Below are 21,056 nucleotides of genomic sequence, written 5' to 3'. Positions count from 1 at the left end.
GGAGGGGTGGGAGGAGCTAAGAGACAGCGGAGAACCAAGTGCGGCGCAGCGGTTAGAGAAGCATCAGATTACGACCCGGGAGAGGACCAAGGTTCAAATCCTACCATTTGGCCAACTGCCCCTCCTCAGCCTGACCTACCTCAAAGGGCTGTGCTGGGGGATTAAATAAGGAGAGAGGGGGAGAAAGAACCATGTAAGGGTCCTTGGTGGAAAAGTAGGATAGGAATGCCTCTGCACAACAGGATAGATCCTTTCAAAGGCCACGAACTAGCTCTGCATGCGCTGGGTATCCCATGTCATCAAGAGCCAGTTCTAATGCAAAAAATAAATAAAAGAAAAATCGAAGGCTCTATATTTCTGGATAGCTTTCATTGTAGCATTATCATTGCTCATGTATCACGGCTTAGGACCCTCGTACCTACGGGACCGCCTCTCCTGGTATGCCCCACGGAGGACCTTAAGGTCCATAAATAGCAACACCCTAGTGGTCCCGGGCCCCAAGGAAGTTAGATTAGCTTCAACCAGAGCCAGGGCCTTTTCAACTCTGGCTCCGGCCTGGTGGAACGCTCATGAGACCAGGGCCCTGCGGGATCTGATTTCTTTCTGCAGGGCCTGTAAGACAGAGTTGTTCCACCTGGCCTTTGGCTTGGAGTCAATTTGATTCCCTCCCCCTTTTTTGTTTTCCTTTCTCTTCCTGTGATGAGGCTGCATTTTAACGTTTCAATATTTTAATGTTGTATTTTAATCTTGTTTTTAAGTTGCATTCATTCAACTTGTTTTTATTATTGCTTGTTAGCCGCCCTGAGCCTGGCCTTGGCTGGGGAGGGCGGGGTATAAATAAAAATTATTATTATTATTATTATTATTATTATTATTATTATTATTATTATTGTCTTCTCACAGAATCATGGAAGGGACACCCAAGGGTCATCTAGTCCAACCCCCCTGCATCGCGGGAATCTTTTGCCCAATGTGGGGCTCAAACCCGCAACCTTGAGATTAAGAGCCTCGTGCTCTACCGACCTGAGCTATCCCAAACCACCAGTTTTAAAAAACAGCAACGAATAAGTGTAACAAATAATAAAATGTTCCCACGTGTTATATCAAAATGGTAACTTTTCGAGGAGGGCTTCTTACTTGTTGGGGTACTTGCGGAAGATGTCCTTGATGACGACAATGGCTTCCTGGACCACATAGTTGACCTTGGTCTGGATGAGGTCAAGCAAGGTGCTTACACAACGCTCTGCCGATTGCTGGGCAGGAAGAAAGAGAAAGGGGGTTGGGGCTGTGTGGAGAGGAACTGGGGTTTAGCCAGGAGAAACTACGGATGCTTGCTTTTAAACAGGGAAGTTAAAGGACACCTAGGTTATCTCCCAGCAAGGGTGGGATGTCAGCAGCAGGAAAGCCAGGAATTTCCTGGCTGTAACAAAACAAGAGTCACATGCAGCCTTCTGCACACTAGAGAAGGCCAAATGGGAAGGGGGAGGCAGGATCCCCATGCTATGAGGGATGCCTCCAATGCTGTTACAGTCATACCTCGGGTTACAGACGCTTCAGGTTGCGTTTTTTCGGGTTACGGATGCGCCAAAACCTGGAAGTACCGGAATGGGTTACTTCTGGGTTTCGGCAGTCGCGCATGCGCAGAAGCGTCAAATCGCAACCCGTGCGTGCGCAGATGCAGCACTGCGGGTTGCGAACGTGCCTCCCGCACGGATCACGTTAGCAACCAGAGCATCCACTGCATTTTAAAAAACCTGGCTCCCTGCGCAAAGACGTGTTGATCTCCAGCACTACGGACACCGCTTGCCTCGAAAAACGAATGTCAATGTTGGAAGGCTCTGTCTGTAAAGGTCAAACCCCCTTTCCCAAAGAGCCAAGATCGACCGGATGTCAGAAAAATGTGCTGGATCAGGCCAGTGAATCCAGCATCCTGTTTTCATAGGGGCCTACCAGGTGCCCCAAAGCGAAGTCTGCACAGACGGTTCGAGTGCAAGAGCACTCTCTGTTCCTCTCCCTAATGTCTTCAGCCCCCACCCTCCCCAAAAATAGAAAGGGGGGGGGAGGGGAGCTTCACAACACATAATGCAAAATTCATTTGTGCTCTGCTACTTGCAGCCTCTAAATGCTTGGAAAGCCAAGTATGTTTGAAGTGAAGCCTTTTGCAGAATCAGGCCACTCTCCTGGATAGATGCCAGCCTCCCCCAAACTGGTGCCCGCCAGATGTTCTGCACCACACCTTAGCTCACCTCAACCTTAATGGCACACCGGCCAATTGCCCGGACGGCTTTCCGCACGAAGTCCACATCGACTTCCGTTGCGTACTCCTTTAACTCGGCAAGCACCTATAACAATAACAATAACAATAATAATAATAATTTAGTATTTATACCCCACCCATCTGATTAGTTCTCCCCAGCCACTCTGGGCGGCTTCCAATCAAATATCAAAAACAATACAGCATCAGACATTAAAAACTTCCCTAAACCTGCCTTCAGGTGTCTTCTAAAAGTAAAATAGTTGTTTACTGCCTTGACATCTGCTGGGAGGGCATTCCACAGGGCGGCCGCCACTACCGAGAAGGCCCTCTGCCTGGTTCCTCACTTCTCGCAGGGAGGGAACCGCCAGAAGGCCCTCGGTGCTGAATCTCAGTGTCCAGGCTAGATGATGGGGGTGGAGACGCTCCTTCAGGTATACAGGACCGAGGCCATTTTATCAGAAGACATGGGGCAAAAAGCAAGCCCAGGACAGAGCATGCTCAGTAACTTTGGAATGCTGAGTGGCAGCTAGAAAATGCACATGCTGAAAAATTGGGGCAGGAAGGAGAAGAGTGGAATGTGTTCTTTAGAGGCAACAGCTGGCTTCAGCCTTCCCCAACAGTGGGTGCCTTCCAGATCTTGCGGGATTGCAATTCCTTTCAGTCCTAATCCCTGCAGGGCAGTGGAGACTCCGAAGCAAATTTGGGGGGTGGGGAGGAAGAGAGAAAAGAGGAGGATTTACCTGTGCAATGTTGGCCTGCGAGGCCAGGCGGATCATGATATCCAGCTTCTCCAGTTTGACGTAGATCGGGTCGTTGTACTTCACAAAGAAGACTTTCATCTCGTGCTTGAGGATTTCAGGTCTGGGAGAAGAGGAAAAGATGCGATCAAGAGATCCGGAGAAGAAACATACCCAGCTGTGCAACTTATAGATTGCAAAGTAAAATAAATAAATCAGATGCTTTCATTTAGTAATACAGTGGCATCTCAGGTTACATACGCTTCAGGTTGCATACGCTTCAGGTTACAGACTCCACTAACCCAGAAATAGTGCTTCAGGTTAAGAACTTTGCTTCAGGATGAGAACAGAAATCGTGCTCCGGCGGCACGGAGGCAGCAGGAGGCCCCATTAGCTAAAGTGGTGTTTCAGGTTAGGAACAGTTTCAGGTTAAGAACGGACCTCCGGAACGAATTAAGTACTTAACCCGAGGTACAACTGTATCATAGAATGGTAGAGTTGGAAGGGACCATGGCGGTCATCTAGGCCAACCCCCTGCAATGCAGGAATCTTTTGTCCAACGTGGGGCTCAAACCCACAACCTTGAGATTAAGAGTCTCGTGCTCTACTGACTGAGCTATTAGGCAACACTGCTCTCGGAAGTGTTATGTTACGATGAATTGTGTGCCTCGTTAGCACCGGCACAGTAATTATAAGGTAAAGGACCCTGTCCCTTAGGTCCAGTTGTGGCCGACTCTGGGGTTGTGGCGCTCATCTCGCTTTACTGGCCAAGGGAGCAGGCGTACAGCTTCCGGGTCATGTGGCCAGCATGACTAAGCCGCTTCTGGCGAACCAGAGCAGTGCACAGAAACGCCATTTACCTTCCCGCCAGAGCGGTACCTATTTATCTACTTGCACTTTGACATGCTTTCGAACTTCTAGGTTGGCAGGAGAAGGGACTGAGCAACGGGAGCTCACCCCGTCACGGGGATTCGAACCGCCGACCTTCTGATCGGCAATCAAAAGTGAAACTGTAAAAGTAGGTCCCATGTTGCAGGTTGGGAGTCAGTTCTGGACCGTTGAAAGATCTACCTCTATACAAACATATTTACATGCCCATAGGTCTTATATATGATCTTGGCAGCTCGCATAGCAATTGCAACTCAATGGAAAACAGCCCCCAAATCTTACACTGGGTGCTTGATACACTCACTCTGAAATACAGCTATAATGGAGAAAACTACAGTGGTACCTCAGGTTACATACGCTTCAGGTTACATACACTTCAGGTTACAGACTTCGCTAACCCAGAAATAGTGCTTCAGGTTAAGAACTTTGCTTCAGGATGAGAACAGAAATCATGCCCCGGTGGCGCGGCGGCAGCAGGAAGCCCCATTGGCTAAAGTGGTGCTTCAGGTTAAGAACAGTTTCGGGTTAAGAATGGACCTCCGGAACGAATTAAGTACTTAACTCGAGGTACCACTGTATGCATAATTTGAGATTTCGACAAGGTCTAGAACCTCCAGACACTTTTCATTTGATCTGGCATTCCTTTAATTACGTTTTGTAATGGAACCATCATTTTCAAGTCAGCCCTTGTTACAAGCCTGGCAAATCTCAAACTATACTTGACATTTTTACATCCTTAAGATATCAATGACTTCCCTTCTTCTCTTTCCATGGTTCATTTTACATATCATAAATCCCTGCATATTTTACAGAAACTATACCATTCAGTATTCCATTATTACATCCATCATAACTTATTTACACTGTTGAATTTAATGCTGCCAGTGTTTTCAGCTGTACACAGTTATTTCCAGTATATTCAATAAAAGTCTTCCAATCTTCTCTAAACGTATGTTCTTCTTGTTCTCTTATTCAATATGTTAAGTCTGCAAGCTGCGCATATTCTGTCAACTTAAGTTGCCATTCTTCTTTGGTTAGGACCTCGCTCGTTTTCCATTTTGGGCTAACAAAACACGGGCCACAAGTAGTGGCACACATAAATTTACCTTTTTTGACACCTGGGAATTTCAGTCTGAATTATCCCCAACAGAAAGGACTGGGTTTTTTAGGAAAGTACTTTTAAACATTTTTTTCAATTCATTGTGGATCATTTCCCATGGACTTTGGTATTTTAACCCACGTGCCTGTTTTATAGTTTTCCTTCTCATCTTCTGGTTTGCTACAACAGCTTCTCTGTTTTATATTTGTTATAAAAGGAAATCTCTTTAGCAAAACCCCCAACAAACCCAGTTACATTCCTGAGAGCATCTCGCTGTATCCCTGGAAGCAGTGCTACCTGCCAACCACCCTGCCCACCTGTAGCCAACACAGCATCCATCATCACCTTTTCTGCACAATGAGGTTGATGTTTCGGAGAGCCACGTATTGCAGCTCCGGCTCAGCAGACAGCAGGGTGACGAGCGGGGGAGCCAGCTTCTTCAGCAAAGTGCCGTAATAATCCAGGTCCTTCGACAGCATCTCCATGAACTTCATCAGCACTTTCACAGCCGAGAGGACCACGGCGGAGTTAGCGTGGGACAGCCGGGGTGTCACTCGCTCACAGATGCTGCAGTGGGGGGAAGAGAAGGAAAAGGAAGATGCAGAAGACAAATGCCAGAGGAGATTTTTCACAAGTGCGCAGAGCCACTGACTCAGCAGCCCAGCCTCCTAGGTGCAACCAACAAAACCCTGTTTCTGTGGTCCTGCACGGCAGCCATTGGGCAATCTGGGAAAATGGAAGAAAAGGAAGAGTTGTGCTCTGTGCTAGCCCTGCTCAGGAAACCAGCAAGCAGGGCCTGCATTTTCCAGCTATTTCTTTTCATTTAAAACAAAATAAAACTAAACAAAACAAAACAAAATTGTTTAACATACAATACAATAAAAAACAAACTAATCCAAATAAAAACAATTAAAACACTCTCTGTGACCTTACCACAGCAAAAAGACTGATACTGATGGATTGGAGAAATAAAAATGCGTCTCCCTTCTATGATTATACAAACTCACAACATATGAACAACTTGCATATAAACACAGGCTTGCCATGGATAAATTCAATGATATTTGGAATCCATTCTTACAAATACTGTAGTAGGTTAAGATCTGGTGAAGTACAATAACAACCTTGTAAAGCACTGTATTTTTTGCTCTATAAGACTCACTTTTCCCCTCCTAAAAAGTAAGGGGAAATGTGTGTGCGTCTTATGGAGCGAATGCAGGCTGCACAGCTATCCCAGAAGCCAGAACAGCAAGAGGGATTGCTGCTTTCACTGTGTAGTGATCCCTCTTGCTGTTCTGGCTTCTGAGATTCAGAATATTTTTTTTCTTATCTTCGTCCTCCAAAAACTAGGTGCGTCTTGTGGTCTGGTGCGTCTTATAGAACGAAAAATACGGTATACAGTTTTGGGTTTCCTCCCTCCCCCCTTTATTTTCGCTTATACACGGGTGCTGTTTCTCTTTTTCTCTCTTTTGTTTATGTCTCTCCATGTTTAGGGGACGCGGGTGGCGCTGTGGGTAAAACCTCAGCGCCTAGGACTTGCCGATCGCATGGTCGGCGGTTCGAATCCCCGCGGCGGGGTGCGCTCCCGTTGCTCAGTCCCAGCGCCTGCCAACCTAGCAGTTCGAAAGCACCCTCGGGTGCAAGTAGATCAATAGGGACCGCTTACTAGCGGGAAGGTAAACGGCGTTTCCGTGTGCTGCGCTGGCTCGCCAGATGCAGCTTGTCACGCTGGCCACGTGACCCGGAAGTGTCTTCGGACAGCGCTGGCTCCCGGCCTATAGAGTGAGATGAGCGCACAACCCTAGAGTCTGGCAAGACTGGCCCGTACGGGCAGGGGTACCTTTACCTTTATGTTTAGTGCACATATAATTATGTACTTTTTGAACTTTCAATAAAAATGTTTAAATTAATAATAGTATAAAAAAATTAAAAACACAATACAATAAAAATAAAATACAAAAAGGAAACGAAAACAATAAAAAAGAGAAAGAGGAGGAAGAAAAATGCAAAGCTTCCATCAGTTATTGGTATTCAGAAGCATGCAGCTTCCGACTGGGGAAGCCAAGAATAGCCATTGTGGGTAGGAGCTATTGATAGACTTGCCCTCCCTGACTTTCTCTCATCCTCTTTTAACATCATTCGAGTCTGTAGCCATCACTGCCTCCTGGGGCAGTAAATTCCATGGTTTAAAATAAATCTTCTCTTTCATCTTCCCTGACGTTCCAATGTCCAGGAGTTCTAGTAAAGGTAAAGGGACCCCTGACCATTAGGTCCAGTCATGACCGACTCTGGGGTTGCAGCGCTCATCTCGCTTTACTGGCCGAGGGAGCCGGCGTACAGCTTCTGGGTCATGTGGCCAGCATGACTAAGCCGCTTCTGGTGAACCGGAGCAGCGCACGGAAATGCAGTTTACCTTCCCGCCCAAGCGGTACCTATTTATCTACTTGCACTTTGACGTGCTTTCGAACTTCTAGGTTGGCAGGAGCAGGGACCGAGCAATGGGAGCTCACCCCGTCACGGGGATTCGAACCGCTGACCTTCTGATCGGCAAGTCCTAGGCTCTGTGGTTTAACCCACAGCGCCACCCGCGTCCCTTTCCAGGAGTTCTAGAGAAGGATAAAAACACTTTCTCCATATCTCCTCTTACTTGCTTTTCCTCTAAACATGATGCCCTTTCTCCAAAAAATGTACGGAGTCTTCTGAAGCGCAGAGTGCTACAGTAAAGAATTTGGCTCCGTTGATAACAAAAACAGAGGCATGGGACGGACAGACAGAGAGACAGACACAAATCGCACACAGACTGGGCTGTCTCTGAACAAGGAAGGGCATCTCGCACAACAGTGCCTGCAAAGCAGCATGGTCGACACGGAGCTCAAGTAAGTGAGCCAACTCGCAGCTCTCACCTCTGGGCCTCGCGGTCATCCTTGGGCATGTAGTTGGCCAAGCAGTCGAGGATGAAGATCTGGCCCCATTCCGTACACTCGTTCAGGGCAGTCAGCAGCTTGTTGATGGACTGTGGGTTCAAATCCAACAGGTTGCTGCTGGGGTGAGATTCCGCTATCTCTGAGAGGGCTGCTACAGCATTAGCTACCACCTGGGGGAAAACAAAAGAGAGTAATCGTCTGTGAAAATAGGAACATGGGAAGCTGCCTTATCCTGAGTCAAATCGTTAGTCCATCTAGCTCAGTACTGCCTACTCTGACTGGCAGCAGCTCTCCAGGGTTTCAGGTGGCAGTCCTGCCGAGCCCACTGAGATGCTGAGGGCTGAACTGGGACCTTCTGCATACCAAGGAAATGTTCTGCCACCTGAGCTACAGCTGCAGGTCTGTCTAGCTCAGTATAATTCCCAGAGTGCTCCAACAGTCAATCTCTCTTTCCCAGGGAACTCTGGGAATTGTAGCTCCATGAGGGGAATGGAGGCTTCCTCTATATCAGGCATGGCCAAACCTGGCCCTCCAGCTGCTTTGGGACTACAACTCCCATCATCCCTAGCTAACAGGACCAGTGGTCAGGGATGAGGGCCAAGTTTGGCCATGCCTGCTCTATAACAAACCAGAGTTCCCAGAATCCTTTGCAGGAAGCCATGGCTGTTTAAAGTGGTACCATAGTGCTTTAAATGTAGGGTGTGAATGTGGCCTAAGTCTTGTAGGCCTCACCAGGCAAATAGTTCTCGGCAGCTCTGGCCTCTTAAAAAAAAAAAAAATCTCCACAGAAAATGCTCCTGGGGGCGCCGGGGGTACAGAGATGTGTGGAAAAGAACACACCCCCACCCAAAAAGAAAGAAAATTAAACCGAATGTTATTGTTGCATGAAGCAAGGCTTCCTAGCAAGACCGCTATTTCTCTCAGCAACCCACAGGCCCAAGGAGCATTCGAGGCCATTTGGCCTAAATTAAAAATTCATTTGGAACTTGGTTTGCAGAGGCGGCCGATAGTTCTCTCATTACATTCCTTTTAAAAATGTAGGAAGCGTGGAGCGGGGGGGGGGGGGGGAAGGAGCAGCGCTCGGGTTGGGCCTTTCTTCAACACTGGTTAAACGTGCAAGACAGCAGGCAGCCCTTTGCCGCTCAACTGCTTCCATTTCAAAGATGCAAGATTGGCTCCAGGCCAGACGCTGCAGACAGAAAGACAGCCGATCAGGGGGACGCATTCCTGACCTGCTATCTTTCCTTGTTTTGGGCAATCATCACGGACGCTAGCAATTCCCAATGGTCCCTAGCCATTTGAGCTAACCAGTATGTTTCCGAGCACAATTCAAAGTGTTGGTGCTGACCTTTAAAGCCCTAAACGACCTCGGTCCAGTATATCTGAAGGAGCATCTCCACCCCCATCATTCTACCCAGACACTGAGGTCCAGCACTGAGGGCCTTCTGGCGGTTCCCTCACTGCGAGAAGCCAAGTTACAGGGAACCAGGCAGAGGGCCTTCTCGGTAGTGGCACCCGCCCTGTGGAACTCCTTCCCACCAGATGACAAAGGGAACAACAACTTCCAGACTTTTGGAAGACATCTGAAGGCAGCCCTGTTTAGGGAAGCTTTTAATGTTTGATGTATTACAGTATTTTAATATTTTTTGGGAAGCCGCCCAGAGTGGCTGGGGAAGCCCAGCCAGACGGGCGGGGTATTAAAAAAAAACAAAACCATGCAAGGGAACGGAAGAGAAGAACTCTTTGCAGCTGGTTCCTTTACTACAAACTTAGCGAAGGCTGGGAATAGTAGCTCCTCCCTTTGACTACCTGGGAATCCCTCCGGACCCAAAGCCTTTAGCAGAGCTTGGTTCAGCTGGGGCAGGGGAGTAGCAGCCTGGACAAGCCCCCCTCCCTCCCCGCCCCCAGGCAAGAAGGGGTCCATCACCATAGGATTGGAGTCCGAGATGAGGTCCTTCAAGGTGTCCAGGAAGCCCTGGTCCTCCACCAGCTGCGCGTTGATGTCATGAAGCTTCGCCACGCAAACAGCTGCCGTCTTGCGCACGTAAGGGTCCTCATCCTTCAGACACTTCCTCAGCGGCTCACAGAGGTACTCGGTGATCTTATCGACCCGGATACAGCCCATCGTGCGCACCGCCAGGGCCCGGATGAGGGGGTTGGGATCTTCGCAGTCCTGTAGGGTATGGAAAAGGCATCGCAGAGTTGGGAAAAGGTTAAGAATAGGGCAACCCAAACGGTCAAGGTGTGGAGAGACTCGCCTATGAGGAATAGTCTTGATTTCTTTCCATACATTCCATACAATAGTTCTTGATTTCTTTCCATACATTCTCATAATTGTCTTTAAACAGGTTTATATTTTTCGATGTCAGCCAAATTCCCAGGTATTTCACCTTTTTAGCTACCATAAAAAAGTTTTTATTTATACTTTTCAAATTTATACATTTCATTAGTTATACAATCAATTTAACAAATCTGACTTCCTTCCCACTCTTTCTGCAGTTCCTTAAATTTATTTTTTAGTATCTTCTGCATATCCAAATTCATTTACTCATTTAGTCATCTATTTTAAATATATACTCTTATGAAACTGCAGGTTATTACAATAATCCTGCCAAAGGTTGTTATCTTGATTTCTTATTCTTCAGGAAAGTTTTGCCATTTCTGCTTATTCCATATGTTTCTGTATCCATTCTTCCTTTACTGGGACTTCTGCTTCTTTCCACTTTGGGGCAAGCAGCATTCTTGCCGCTGTAGTAGCATACATAAGTAAATTTCTATACAATTTAGGTAGTTCTGTCCCTATAATTTCCAAAAGAAAAGCTTCTGCTTGTTGTTGTTTTATTTTACAAAAGTTATTTTGAACATCCTTTTCAATTCATTGTACATCATTTCCCAGTAAGCTTTTAACCTTACGACAAGGCCACCACATATGCGTTTGGGACTTCTTGGTTCAGAGAAAAGATGAGGAAAGGGGGACGTGACAGAAGCTTATAAAATTATGCATGGCGCACATAGAGAAAAGTTGTTCTCCCTCTCTCGTAACACCAGAAACTTCTGGACGTCCAATGAAGCTGAATGCTAGAACATTCAGGACATACAGGTAAAAGAAAGGACAGTTTGTAGTTAAACTATGGAACTCTCTTCCACAGGAGACAGCGATGTCCACTTGAACTCAAAGCCAATTGTGGGAAATTTCAGGGCAGATAGAACTGTGGAACTCACCGCTACAGGAGCCAACGGTGGCCACCAATCCGGATGGCTTTGAAAGAGGATTGGACAAATTCGTAAGAGGAGGAGAGGGCTATTGACGGCCGCTAGCCATGATGGCTCTGCCCGGCCTCCACGCGGGGGTGGGGGGGCACAGCAATGCCTCTGAATCCCAGTTGCTGGGAATTGCAAGTGGGAAGAGTCCTGACGCGCTCAGGTCCTGCTTGCGGTTTTCCCGGCTGACGACTGAGAGAACGGGCTGCATCATCACTCTTTAAAAAAAGGTAAAGGTACCCCTGACCATTAGGTCAAGTCGTGGACCACTCTGGGGTTGCGTGCTCATCTTGCTTTATTGGCTGAGGGAGCCGGCGTTTGCCCACAGACAGCTTCCAGGTCATGTGGCCAGCATGACTAAGCCGCTTCTGGCGAACCAGAGCAGTGCACGGAAACGCCGCTTACCTTCCCGCCGGAGCGGTACCTGTTTATCTACTTGTACTTTGACGTGCTTTCGAACTGCTAGGTTGGCAGGAGCGGGGACCGAGCAACGGGAGCTCACCCCGTCGCGGGGATTCGAACCGCCGACCTTCTGATCGGCAAGTCCTAGGCTCTGTGGTTTATAGACCACAGCGCCACCCACGTCCTGATCACTCTTTAGCTTTGCCTTAAAGCTGAGATTTTGTATGGGATAGCCATAGAGAAATAGCATTACTCCACTCTATGCCCAAGCTGGCCGTTTTGATCAGCAGAACTGGCGTGATTACAGGTCCCACATAATACACATTTGTAAGAAATTGACTTATTTTTTTAGTGTGGCAGCGACACCCCCCTCTTTGGAACTCCTTGCCTATTGGCATCATATAGGCAACTCCGCTGGACTCTTTCTGGCGCCTACTGAAAAATATTTTCATATATACGAACATGGCAGAATACTGACCTGCAATCAAAGCTGGGGGATTTTGTTTGCTTTTTAGCTTCTCGTTGATTTTAATTCACTTTCAAATGTTTTAAAATAGTTGACTCAGTTCATTGTTCTATTCTTTTTGTAAACCGCTTTGAGGTTGTTGTTGTTTTGCAATCAGGCAGCTTTCAAATTTTGTGAAATAAATAAATAATGCTTATGAAACGCCCACGCCCACACACTCAAAGAAAGATCGAAATGCTCTTCCACTGGGGAAAATGGGCACTTCCATTTTTAAAACTTTAGAGCAGGGGTCAGCAAACTTTTTCAGCAGGGGGCCGATCCACTGTCCCTCAGACCTTGTGGGGGCCGGACTATATTTTTTTGGGGGGAAATGAATGAATTCCTATGCCCCACAAACAACCCAGCAATGCATTTTAAATAAAAGGACACATTCTACTCATGTAAAAACACACCGATTCCCGGACCATCCGTGGGCCGGATTGAGAAGGCAATTTGGCTGGATCTGGCCCCCGGGCCTTAGTTTGCCTACCTATAATTTAGAGAGCAGGTGCTGCTCCTGCTCCTATAACTCACCTTGACAAAGGTGTTGACAGCCATGATGGCCATGTCTGGCTGGCTCTTGGCATAGTTCATCAGGTACAGGTAAACCAGCTTCTTGAGTTCCAGATTGTCCGTCTGCATGCAGTTCACGACGTCGGGGAAGAGAGCGCTGGAAACGGAGAACAGGCAGGCGGCGTGAGGAACCAGGATACAGATGGGGACACACACACACACACACATACACACACACACACACACACACACACTTGTGCTGTTTTAGAGCAGCTGGTCAACGGGCCAGGAAAAACGTAAGCCTTGGAAATAATAGTAATAACGATGATGATTTCATTATTTATACCCTGCCCATCTGGCTCAGTTGCCTCGGCCACTCTGGGAGGCTTCCAAAACACATATAAAAACATAATAAAATGTCAAACATTTTTTAAAAAAACTTCCCGATACAGGGCAGCCTTCAGATGTCTATAGCAGGAAGACAACAGGCAACCGCGTTGGTGGCAGCGTGTCTCTGAATTCCAGCTGTTGGGAGTAGAGAGGGGGCTGCTTTCGCACCCAGGTCCTGCTTCTGGACTTTCCAGGGGTGTCAAGTGCTGTGGCTTGGTGGCAGACCATATGCTTTTCATGCAGAAGGTCCTAAGGTTCAATCCCCAGTGGCATATCCAGTAAGGGCTGGGAACACCTAGAAAGCTGCTGGACAGTGTGGTTTCCCTTGGGTCTCCAGCTGTCTTTGGACTACAGTTCCCATCATGCTAGCTAGGGATGATGGGAGTTGTAGTCCAACAACAGCTGGAGACCCATGTTTGGGAAGCCCTGGTATAGACCGTACTGAGAGAGATGGACCAATGGCCTGACAGTGTAAGGCAGTCTCCCACACTGTGTTTCATTCAGCTTTCTATTTAGAACCTTGAGGACTAGAATCTTAACTTGAAGTCGAAGCTAGATGGACCAACAGCCTGGCTCTGCATAAAGCAGTGCCCTGTGTCCCTACCTGGTTGGCCACTGCAAGAACAGGATGTGGGCCAGCTGGGTCTGTGGTCCCATCCAGAGGGACCCTTCCCGCCTTCTTAAGAACCGGGCAGCTAACTATGACACCAGATTGCCCTCTTGGTTTAAAAGCAAAGCAAAAACCAATACAGTGCGGACCTGCTGCTCCCCAGACCAAACTTAAAAGAGATTTCTCCTCCCATCGCCCCACCGGAGAAAGACAAGGAATCCCTAAATCTACCAGGCCAGCTAGAAAAATATCGTATTTTTTGCTCTATAAGACTCACTTTTTCCCTCCTAAAAAGTAAGGGGAAATGTGTGTGTGTCTTATGGAACGAATGCAGGCTGCGCAGCTATCCCAGAAGCCAGAACAGCAAGAGGGATCACTGCTTTCACTGCACAGCGATCTCTCTTGTTGTTCTGGCTTCTGAGATTCAGAATATTTTTCTTCTTGTTTACCTCCTCCAAAAACTAGGTGCGTCTTATGGTCTGGTGCGTCTTATAGAGCGAAAAATGCGGTATCTTAACTTTTCCCTTGTTGCCATGCCAGATTTGGACTATCTGCCTGAAGGCTTCGCAACTGTTAGCTAACTTAAGTCTGTCCAGACAGCTTGTTGCTTGGTTACAATATTCCTGCACAGAACTACCACTGGACAATCACACCGCTGAATGCTTCCTACTGCACTCCTGACGTTCATAACCAAAATTCCCTGCACAAAGAAATCCAGCCAGAGAGCTGTGCTAACAGAGGCTGATAGGATTTCTAGCCCAGAACAGATGGAGGTCTGTAGGCTGGAGAAAGCAGAGTTAAATGTTATTTTTTCATCCTCATTTTTTAAATCAGAACCTGTGTTGAGATTCACTGCTCTGGCTTCACCATTCAGATGCCTCTCCTCCTGGCCCCGGCTACTATGTTTTCCCTCCCTTCTTGTTATTGTGCATTGGCTCCTTCAAGGTGGGATTGCTGCAATATGCTCTACGTGGGGCTTCCCTTAGGCAACTGCTGGAAGGAGCAGGACCTTGTCAGCAAACAGCACCTCTGCTCAAGAGAGCTGCGCTGGTTGCTCATCTGCTCCCGGGCAAGTTCAAGGTTGTGACTTTTAGTATATGAAAGCTTGGGACCAAGTTTACCTGTGAGGTCGTCTTACCCCATTGATGCCCCACTAGATCTACAGAACTGGCAAAGTTACACGTGCCACAAAATACACATGTAAGAAAATTGTAAGAACTTGTAAGAAAATGATATACCGTATTTTTTGCTCTATAGGACACACTTTTTCCCCTCCAAAAATTAAGGGGAAATGTTTGTGCGTCCTATGGAGCGAATGCAGGCTCCTTGGTTTCAGCGAAAGCAACACGAAACCTCCAAAGCACAGAGGGAGCACTCTCTCCGCGCTCCGGAGGCTATGCGTTGCTTTCGCTGAAGCCTGGAGATGTGTTGCTTTCGCTGAAGCCTCTCCAGGCTTCACTGCACTCCAAAGGCTTTGGGTTCTTTTTGCTGAAGCCGGGAGAGCAAGACTCTCCTGGCTTCAGCAGAGAGGGAGAGCTGTGCAGCGTCCCTTCAGCGAAGTGGGAGGAGAAATGGAAGGGGCTCCGTTTCTCCTGCTGCTTCGCTCAAGGGGCGCTGAGCAGAGGGGGGGGAAATTTTTTTTTCTTGTTCTCCCCCTCTAAAACAAGGTGCGTCCTGTGGTCGGGTGCGTCCTATAGAGCAAAAAATACGGTATTTAGTGCAGCAATGCTGACACTTTGGAACTCCCTGCCGATTGATATCAGACAGACGCCTTTGCTGTGCACTTTCCAGTGCCTGCTAAAAACATTTCTGCTCAGGCAAGCCAATCCAGGCATGTTGACATGTGTTTTAATTTCGGTGAGGGCTTCCCACCCAGCCCTCCTTATCCCAGAGTTTAATTAATTTTTGAATGTAGTATTGTAGAGTTGGAAGGGACCCCGAGGGTCATCTAGTCCAACCCCCTGTAGTGCAGGAATTCTGCCCACAACCATCCCTGAGTGGGATCAAACCACCAACCTTCTGGTTAACAGCCAGACGCGCTGACCCCATGGCACCGCAGGAGGGCTCTATAAATAGTTGCTTTCAACTGTTTCAGTGTTCTATTTCTAAATCGCTTCGAGGTTTTGCCATGACCAAGTGGTATACAGGCCTTGTCAAATAAATAAAAATGAACGGAATTGCGCCCTGGTCCAATTTCAAAGCCGCAAAATGCTCGGCACGTGCGAAGAGTCCTGCTCCCTGAAGGTCAAGGACGCAGCCGACCTCCTTAATCCGAACAGAGAAGCCTGGAATCCAGATTATTCCTACGCCACACATCTTTAACTAGAAGCGAGGCTGATGGCTTGAAGCTCTGGTGCGCAGAAGCATAGCTGTCAACTTACAGATTTGAAAATAAGGGGCCAGCCGCCTCAAAAATAAGGGATCAGCAGCCAAAATAAGGGATTTTCCAAGCATAGGTATGTTCAAACTTCTGAGGCCCTCCGAGCCAAAGGCAAAAAGCACAGCCAGCAGCCAAACGAAGTCTCAAGCGGTGGTTCCCACAGCGCAGCAACCCAGCAAAGGGGATGCAGAAAGGAAAACCACCGTCACCTCTCCGCTGGGAAGCGCTGAGCAAAGGCGAGTCCCCAGGCAACGCGGCCGATTTGATCGGCACAAGGCATGCAAGCTCCACCCCCCAGTCGTTCTTAGACTCCTTATTCGGTGAGCAACGCAGCCAAGCAACACAGTTGGAGCCTCCCTCCTCCCTGGACGGCAGTGAGGGAGGGAGGGGAGCTGCTTCCTTTGAAACCCAGGAAATTTAAGGGACATCATCAATAAGGGGCAGCAGCGGGACACGGCACTGGGATAAGGGAGTTTCCCGCCAAATAAGGGATGGTTGACAGCTATGCGCAGAAGGCCAGAGACCAAGTCAAGGAAACCAGGCAGAGGGCCTTGAGAGAACCACCACTTGTTCCACCTCTCTCTTATTTCCAAAATGATCATTCTAGGAACGGCGTCGGCAAGCCAAGGGCCAGGAATCAAGAGTGCGCTCTTGTGTTCGGGTCCTGCTTGCGGGATTCCGACTGCCCCCAGTCACCAGTCTAGCTGCCGCATTCTGGATAAGTTGTAGTTTCCGGGTCACCTTCAAAGGTAGCCTCACATAGGGCACATTGCAGTGGTCCAAGCGGGAGATAACCAGAGCATGCACCACTCTGGCAAGCAAGACAGTCTGCAGGCAGTCAAGACTGCCTGGGGAAGAGAAACAGTTGCTGGGGCTTCACTGTGAAGCATAATCTACCATGTAATCCATGGGGAAGGAAATAGGCTCAGTGGGAGGGCACCAGCAATGGGGCAGAGCATCAGCCAGCACAGCCACTGAGCCCCAGTTGCGCTGACTGGGGCTGATGGGAGCTGTAGCTCAGCAACATATTTGGAGGCCCCCAGGTTGGCCCAACGCATCTCCAGAATGGCAACGTACCTGACATCTTTCCCCACCGTCATGGACGCAATCACCTTTTTCACAGCTTCCTTTTTCTTCTCCTTTTTGTCGCTGTTGAGCTCAGCCTTCAGCTCAAATATCTCCCCTGGAGAGGAGGGAAAAACAGTGGAAGTTTAAATCAAGGTGGCAGGAGGTCCTGCTCAGCACCTAGAGAAAGTACCCCAACAGGCAGAACGACAGCACTCAGGAGCAGCAGCTTACACAGGAAGCCCAGTCTAGCTCAGTACTGCTAACACAGACTGGCAGCAGCTCTCTAAGGTGCCAGTCTTTCCCAGCCCCTGGAGATGCCCCTGGGGGTTGAATCTGGGACCTTCCGCAGACAAGGCAGGTGCTCTACCTTTAAGCTATGAACACCCCAAAAATTAGATAATGCCAGGTGGCCAATGGCACATCTAACCCAGTATCACCCACAGTGATCCATGCAATGGTCACCTCCAGGCTTGACTACTGTAATTCGCTCTACGCGGGGCTGCCCTTGAAGCTGTCCCAGAAACTCCAGCGGGTGCAGAATGCTGCAGCGAGGCTCCTCACGGGGTCTCTGCCATGGGAGCATATTCACCCAGTGCTTTTCCAGCTGCACTGGCTCCCGGTGGAGTACAGGGTCAGATTTAAGGTGCTGGTTTTGACCTTTAAAGCCCTTCGCGGCTTAGGACCCTCATACCTACGGGACCGCCTCTCCCGGTATGCCCCACGGAGTGCCTCAAGGTCCATAAATAGCAACACCCTTGTGGTCCCGGGCCCTAAGGAAGTTAGATTAGCTTCAACCAGAGCCAGGGCCTTTTCAACACTGGCTCCGGCCTGGTGGAATGCTCTGCCTCATGAGACCAGGGCCCTGCAGGATCTGATTTCTTTCCGCAGGGCCTGTAAGGCAGAGTTGTTCCGCCTGGCCTTTGGCTTGGAGCCAATTTGATTCCCTCCCCCTCTTTCTTTTTCCTTTCTCCTCCTGTGATGAGGCTGCATTTTAATATTTTAATGTTTCAATATTTTAATTGTTTCATGTTAATCTTGTTTTTAAGTTGTATTCATTCAACTTGTTTTTATTATTGCTTGTTAGCCGCCCTGAGCCCGGCCTTGGCTGGGGAGGGCGGGGTATAAATAAATATTATTATTATTACTATTATCATTATTATTGTCTACACTGACAGGCAGCTGCTCTCCCAGGTTTCAGGCTCTCCCAGCTGTGCCAGGAGATGCTGGGCAGATGGCTCTACCATGGAGACACCACTTGCTCATGCGTTCTGCCTCCATGATTCAGGTTTTCAGAGTCTGCTTTGGCAAGGGGGGGCGGGCAAAGCGACGTGGGAAATGAATCAATATTCTGCTTCCTATGCTCTCCAACCAGCTTATGAATTATTTTGCAGGTTTCTGAATTGCCGCTCATCCGAACAAATCCCAGCGGCAGCAGACAAAATGCAGGATGTAATAATCCTTCAATTTAAAAAAAAAGATTAAGAACAACGAAAAACTAAAATAATAATAATAATCATCCTTCGGCGCAGCTGCCCCGGTTTCATGGAACAGCATCCCTGTTGACATATGGCATGCTCCCATCCTGCGGAAACAATGTTTTTTTCTGTTTTGGCCGGCTTTTCAAGCTGGAAAAACGGTTTCTGCCTTAGGTTTAAAAACAATGCAAAAGGAACAGCTACCTTCAGTTGCTTTTTGTATACCCTTTAAAAACTATTTTGAGTTGCTTTGCACAGTTGTGAAGTTGGCTTGTTTCAAGAGGCAGCAGTTAAGATTAACCACAGTTTAGGGCAGGAGCAGGCAACCTAAGGCCCAGGGGCCGGATCCGGCCCAATCACCTTCTCAATCCGGCCTGTGGATGGTCTGGGAATCAGCGTGTTTTTACATGAGTAGAATGTGTGCTTTTATTTAAAATGCATCTCTGGGTTATTTGTGGGACATAGGAATTTGTTCATTCCACACACACCACAAAATAGTCCGGCCCCCCACATGGTCTGAGGGACGGTGGTCTGGCCCACAGCTGAAAAAGGTTGCTGACCCCTGGTTTAGGGTTTCAGCCTGGGTCATGGGGGAACTATGCCCTGTCTCTGAAGGCACTGCAACAAGCCCATAGGCATCACTTCACTTTTAACATTTTACTTCTGGTATTTTGATGCTGCGTGCTTAAATTTTGCTTGTGGTTTCATGGCTGTTAACTTATATGAGCTGCTTAGAGATACCAATGCTTGATGGTATGCAAGTTATTAAAATAAATGGGGGGGGGGGAGCCTATAAGTTGCCTTGAGATATATGCAAAAGGCAATTCATATAAATTCATAAATAAAAATATTAGAACTTCCAGAAACTTGTTATATGTTTTGCCATTCTTTTAATTACATGCACAACAGAACCGAACTAGACTTGACAACCAAGTAACACTAATATTATTCATGTGAAGGAAACATTTATTCTCACTTTCTTCTTTCACCTTTGCTATTTTAACCCATCTGCAACTGTCCTTATTCTGCGTGCCTATTTTATTGTTTTGTTCTTCAAATTATAATTTTTCATCTGTCTTTATAGCTTTTTTTATACATTACCAAAAATATAAAATAACTAACTAAAAATCATGTTTCTTTAAGCTCTCCCGCATGGTTGAGAGTTTTCTCCCTTTTTTCGAAGGGGGAGGGGGAGAGAAAGAGATTTCTGCATATTGAAAAATAGCATTTCAGGAAGGAGGCAGGCATAGAAAATAATGATGACTGGGACCCTCGAGGGGGTGGCTGGAAGTCACAACGGAAGTTATGTTGTAAGGATTTAATTTATCCTTTGTGAATCGTAGTATTCTTTGGTTCTTTTTGGTTGATTGTAATTATTCTTGTTAAAACTAATAAAGAAACAAACAATAAAAAAAGAAAAGAATGATGACGATGATGATAACAATAGTACCACCATTCTGGGCAGCTTACAGCATATATTAAAATGTATATTACTCTGGGTGGCTTGAAGCATATATTAAAATATTAAGAAACACATCAAACACGCCTCCCTGATATGTTTTCTATGTGCAAGGAATGGCTTCTCCTCCTATGATTAGGGAGAGTCTAACCTGCCGCTCTGACATGGAAAGAGTCCTGGAACAATTTTATAGCCTTGATTGGATTGCCGTTTGTAGAAATCAGGCTCTAGCCACACTTCTTTCTCTCTCTCTCTCTCTCTCTCTCTCTCTCTCTCTCTCTCTCACACACACACACACACACACACACACACACACGATCTAAAAGCAACCCATATTACCTTTCTTGGTGGTGGTGAAATACTTGGAGTCTGACATCTTGTTTCCTGGTTTGTTGCTGCTTCTGAAAGAGGGGAAAAAGAAGAATAAAAATATAGCAGGCAGCAGAAGAAGAGGTTTTAACGTCCAACGAACCCTGAAGGATAAACAGAGAGGAAGGAAGGACACAAAGGGAGAGAAAGGACAAATTCAGAAATTTAAAAAGGAGAGGGGAAGAGAAACCAGCATTTGGAGAAGAGGCTCTTATCTGGGACTTTCAGAGATGCCTTAACAAGGTTTGCCAGAGGCTGCTAAGCCCCAGGAAGGAGCCTTTGGCAGGGCGTGGAAGGGGAATTCTCAGAAGAGCAAGGGTGGGTGGTCAGACCCACAGATCAGGTTTTAAAAACACTACGCGCAGAGAGACACCACCAGGTTTGCTGGATAACCCCCCCCCCAAAAAAAAAAAACCCCAACCAGCTGGGGAGATGCCAGGAACGAAGAAACAACCAGCATATTCAGTGCCAATGAAAGGATCAGCAAGAGAAGGGCCACACACGCACAAACTGCAAACACCCAGTTCACATCAGGAATCCACTGTCATAATGGGATGCTCTTAGTGGGTTTCAGGCTAAGTGGCTTTCAAGGAGAACAGAGAAAGGTGCCTTTTACTGAGTCAAATCATTAGTCGACCTACCTACACTGGCTGGAAGCAGGTCTCTCCAGGGTTTCAGCCGCGAGTCTTTCCCCAACCAGACCTGGAGATGTCCAGGAT

The 21,056-nt window shown here is 47.5% G+C and overlaps 1 protein-coding gene across 2 annotated transcripts in view; it reads right to left on the bottom strand.

Moving 5' to 3' along the window:
- Positions 1-21,056, bottom strand: part of AP1B1 (adaptor related protein complex 1 subunit beta 1) — a 55,403-nt gene that overhangs the window by 22,266 nt on the left and 12,081 nt on the right. For both annotated transcript variants that reach the window (XM_028709426.2, XM_028709428.2), the window contains exons 2-10: positions 20,308-20,369; positions 17,044-17,149; positions 12,608-12,743; positions 9,833-10,078; positions 7,885-8,075; positions 5,327-5,548; positions 2,998-3,118; positions 2,247-2,342; positions 1,138-1,253 (exon numbers count right to left, since the gene is read on the bottom strand). In XM_028709426.2, the coding sequence (XP_028565259.1) occupies positions 1,138-1,253; positions 2,247-2,342; positions 2,998-3,118; positions 5,327-5,548; positions 7,885-8,075; positions 9,833-10,078; positions 12,608-12,743; positions 17,044-17,149; positions 20,308-20,344 (1,271 nt within the window). In that variant the 5' untranslated portion in view covers positions 20,345-20,369. The remainder of the gene's footprint in view (positions 1-1,137; positions 1,254-2,246; positions 2,343-2,997; positions 3,119-5,326; positions 5,549-7,884; positions 8,076-9,832; positions 10,079-12,607; positions 12,744-17,043; positions 17,150-20,307; positions 20,370-21,056) is intronic.

The sequence above is a fragment of the Podarcis muralis genome, chromosome 16 (genome assembly GCF_964188315.1).
Source record: "Podarcis muralis chromosome 16, rPodMur119.hap1.1, whole genome shotgun sequence".
NCBI classification, from domain to species: Eukaryota; Metazoa; Chordata; class Lepidosauria; order Squamata; family Lacertidae; genus Podarcis; species Podarcis muralis.
This window is presented reverse-complemented; position numbering and strand designations above follow the sequence as displayed.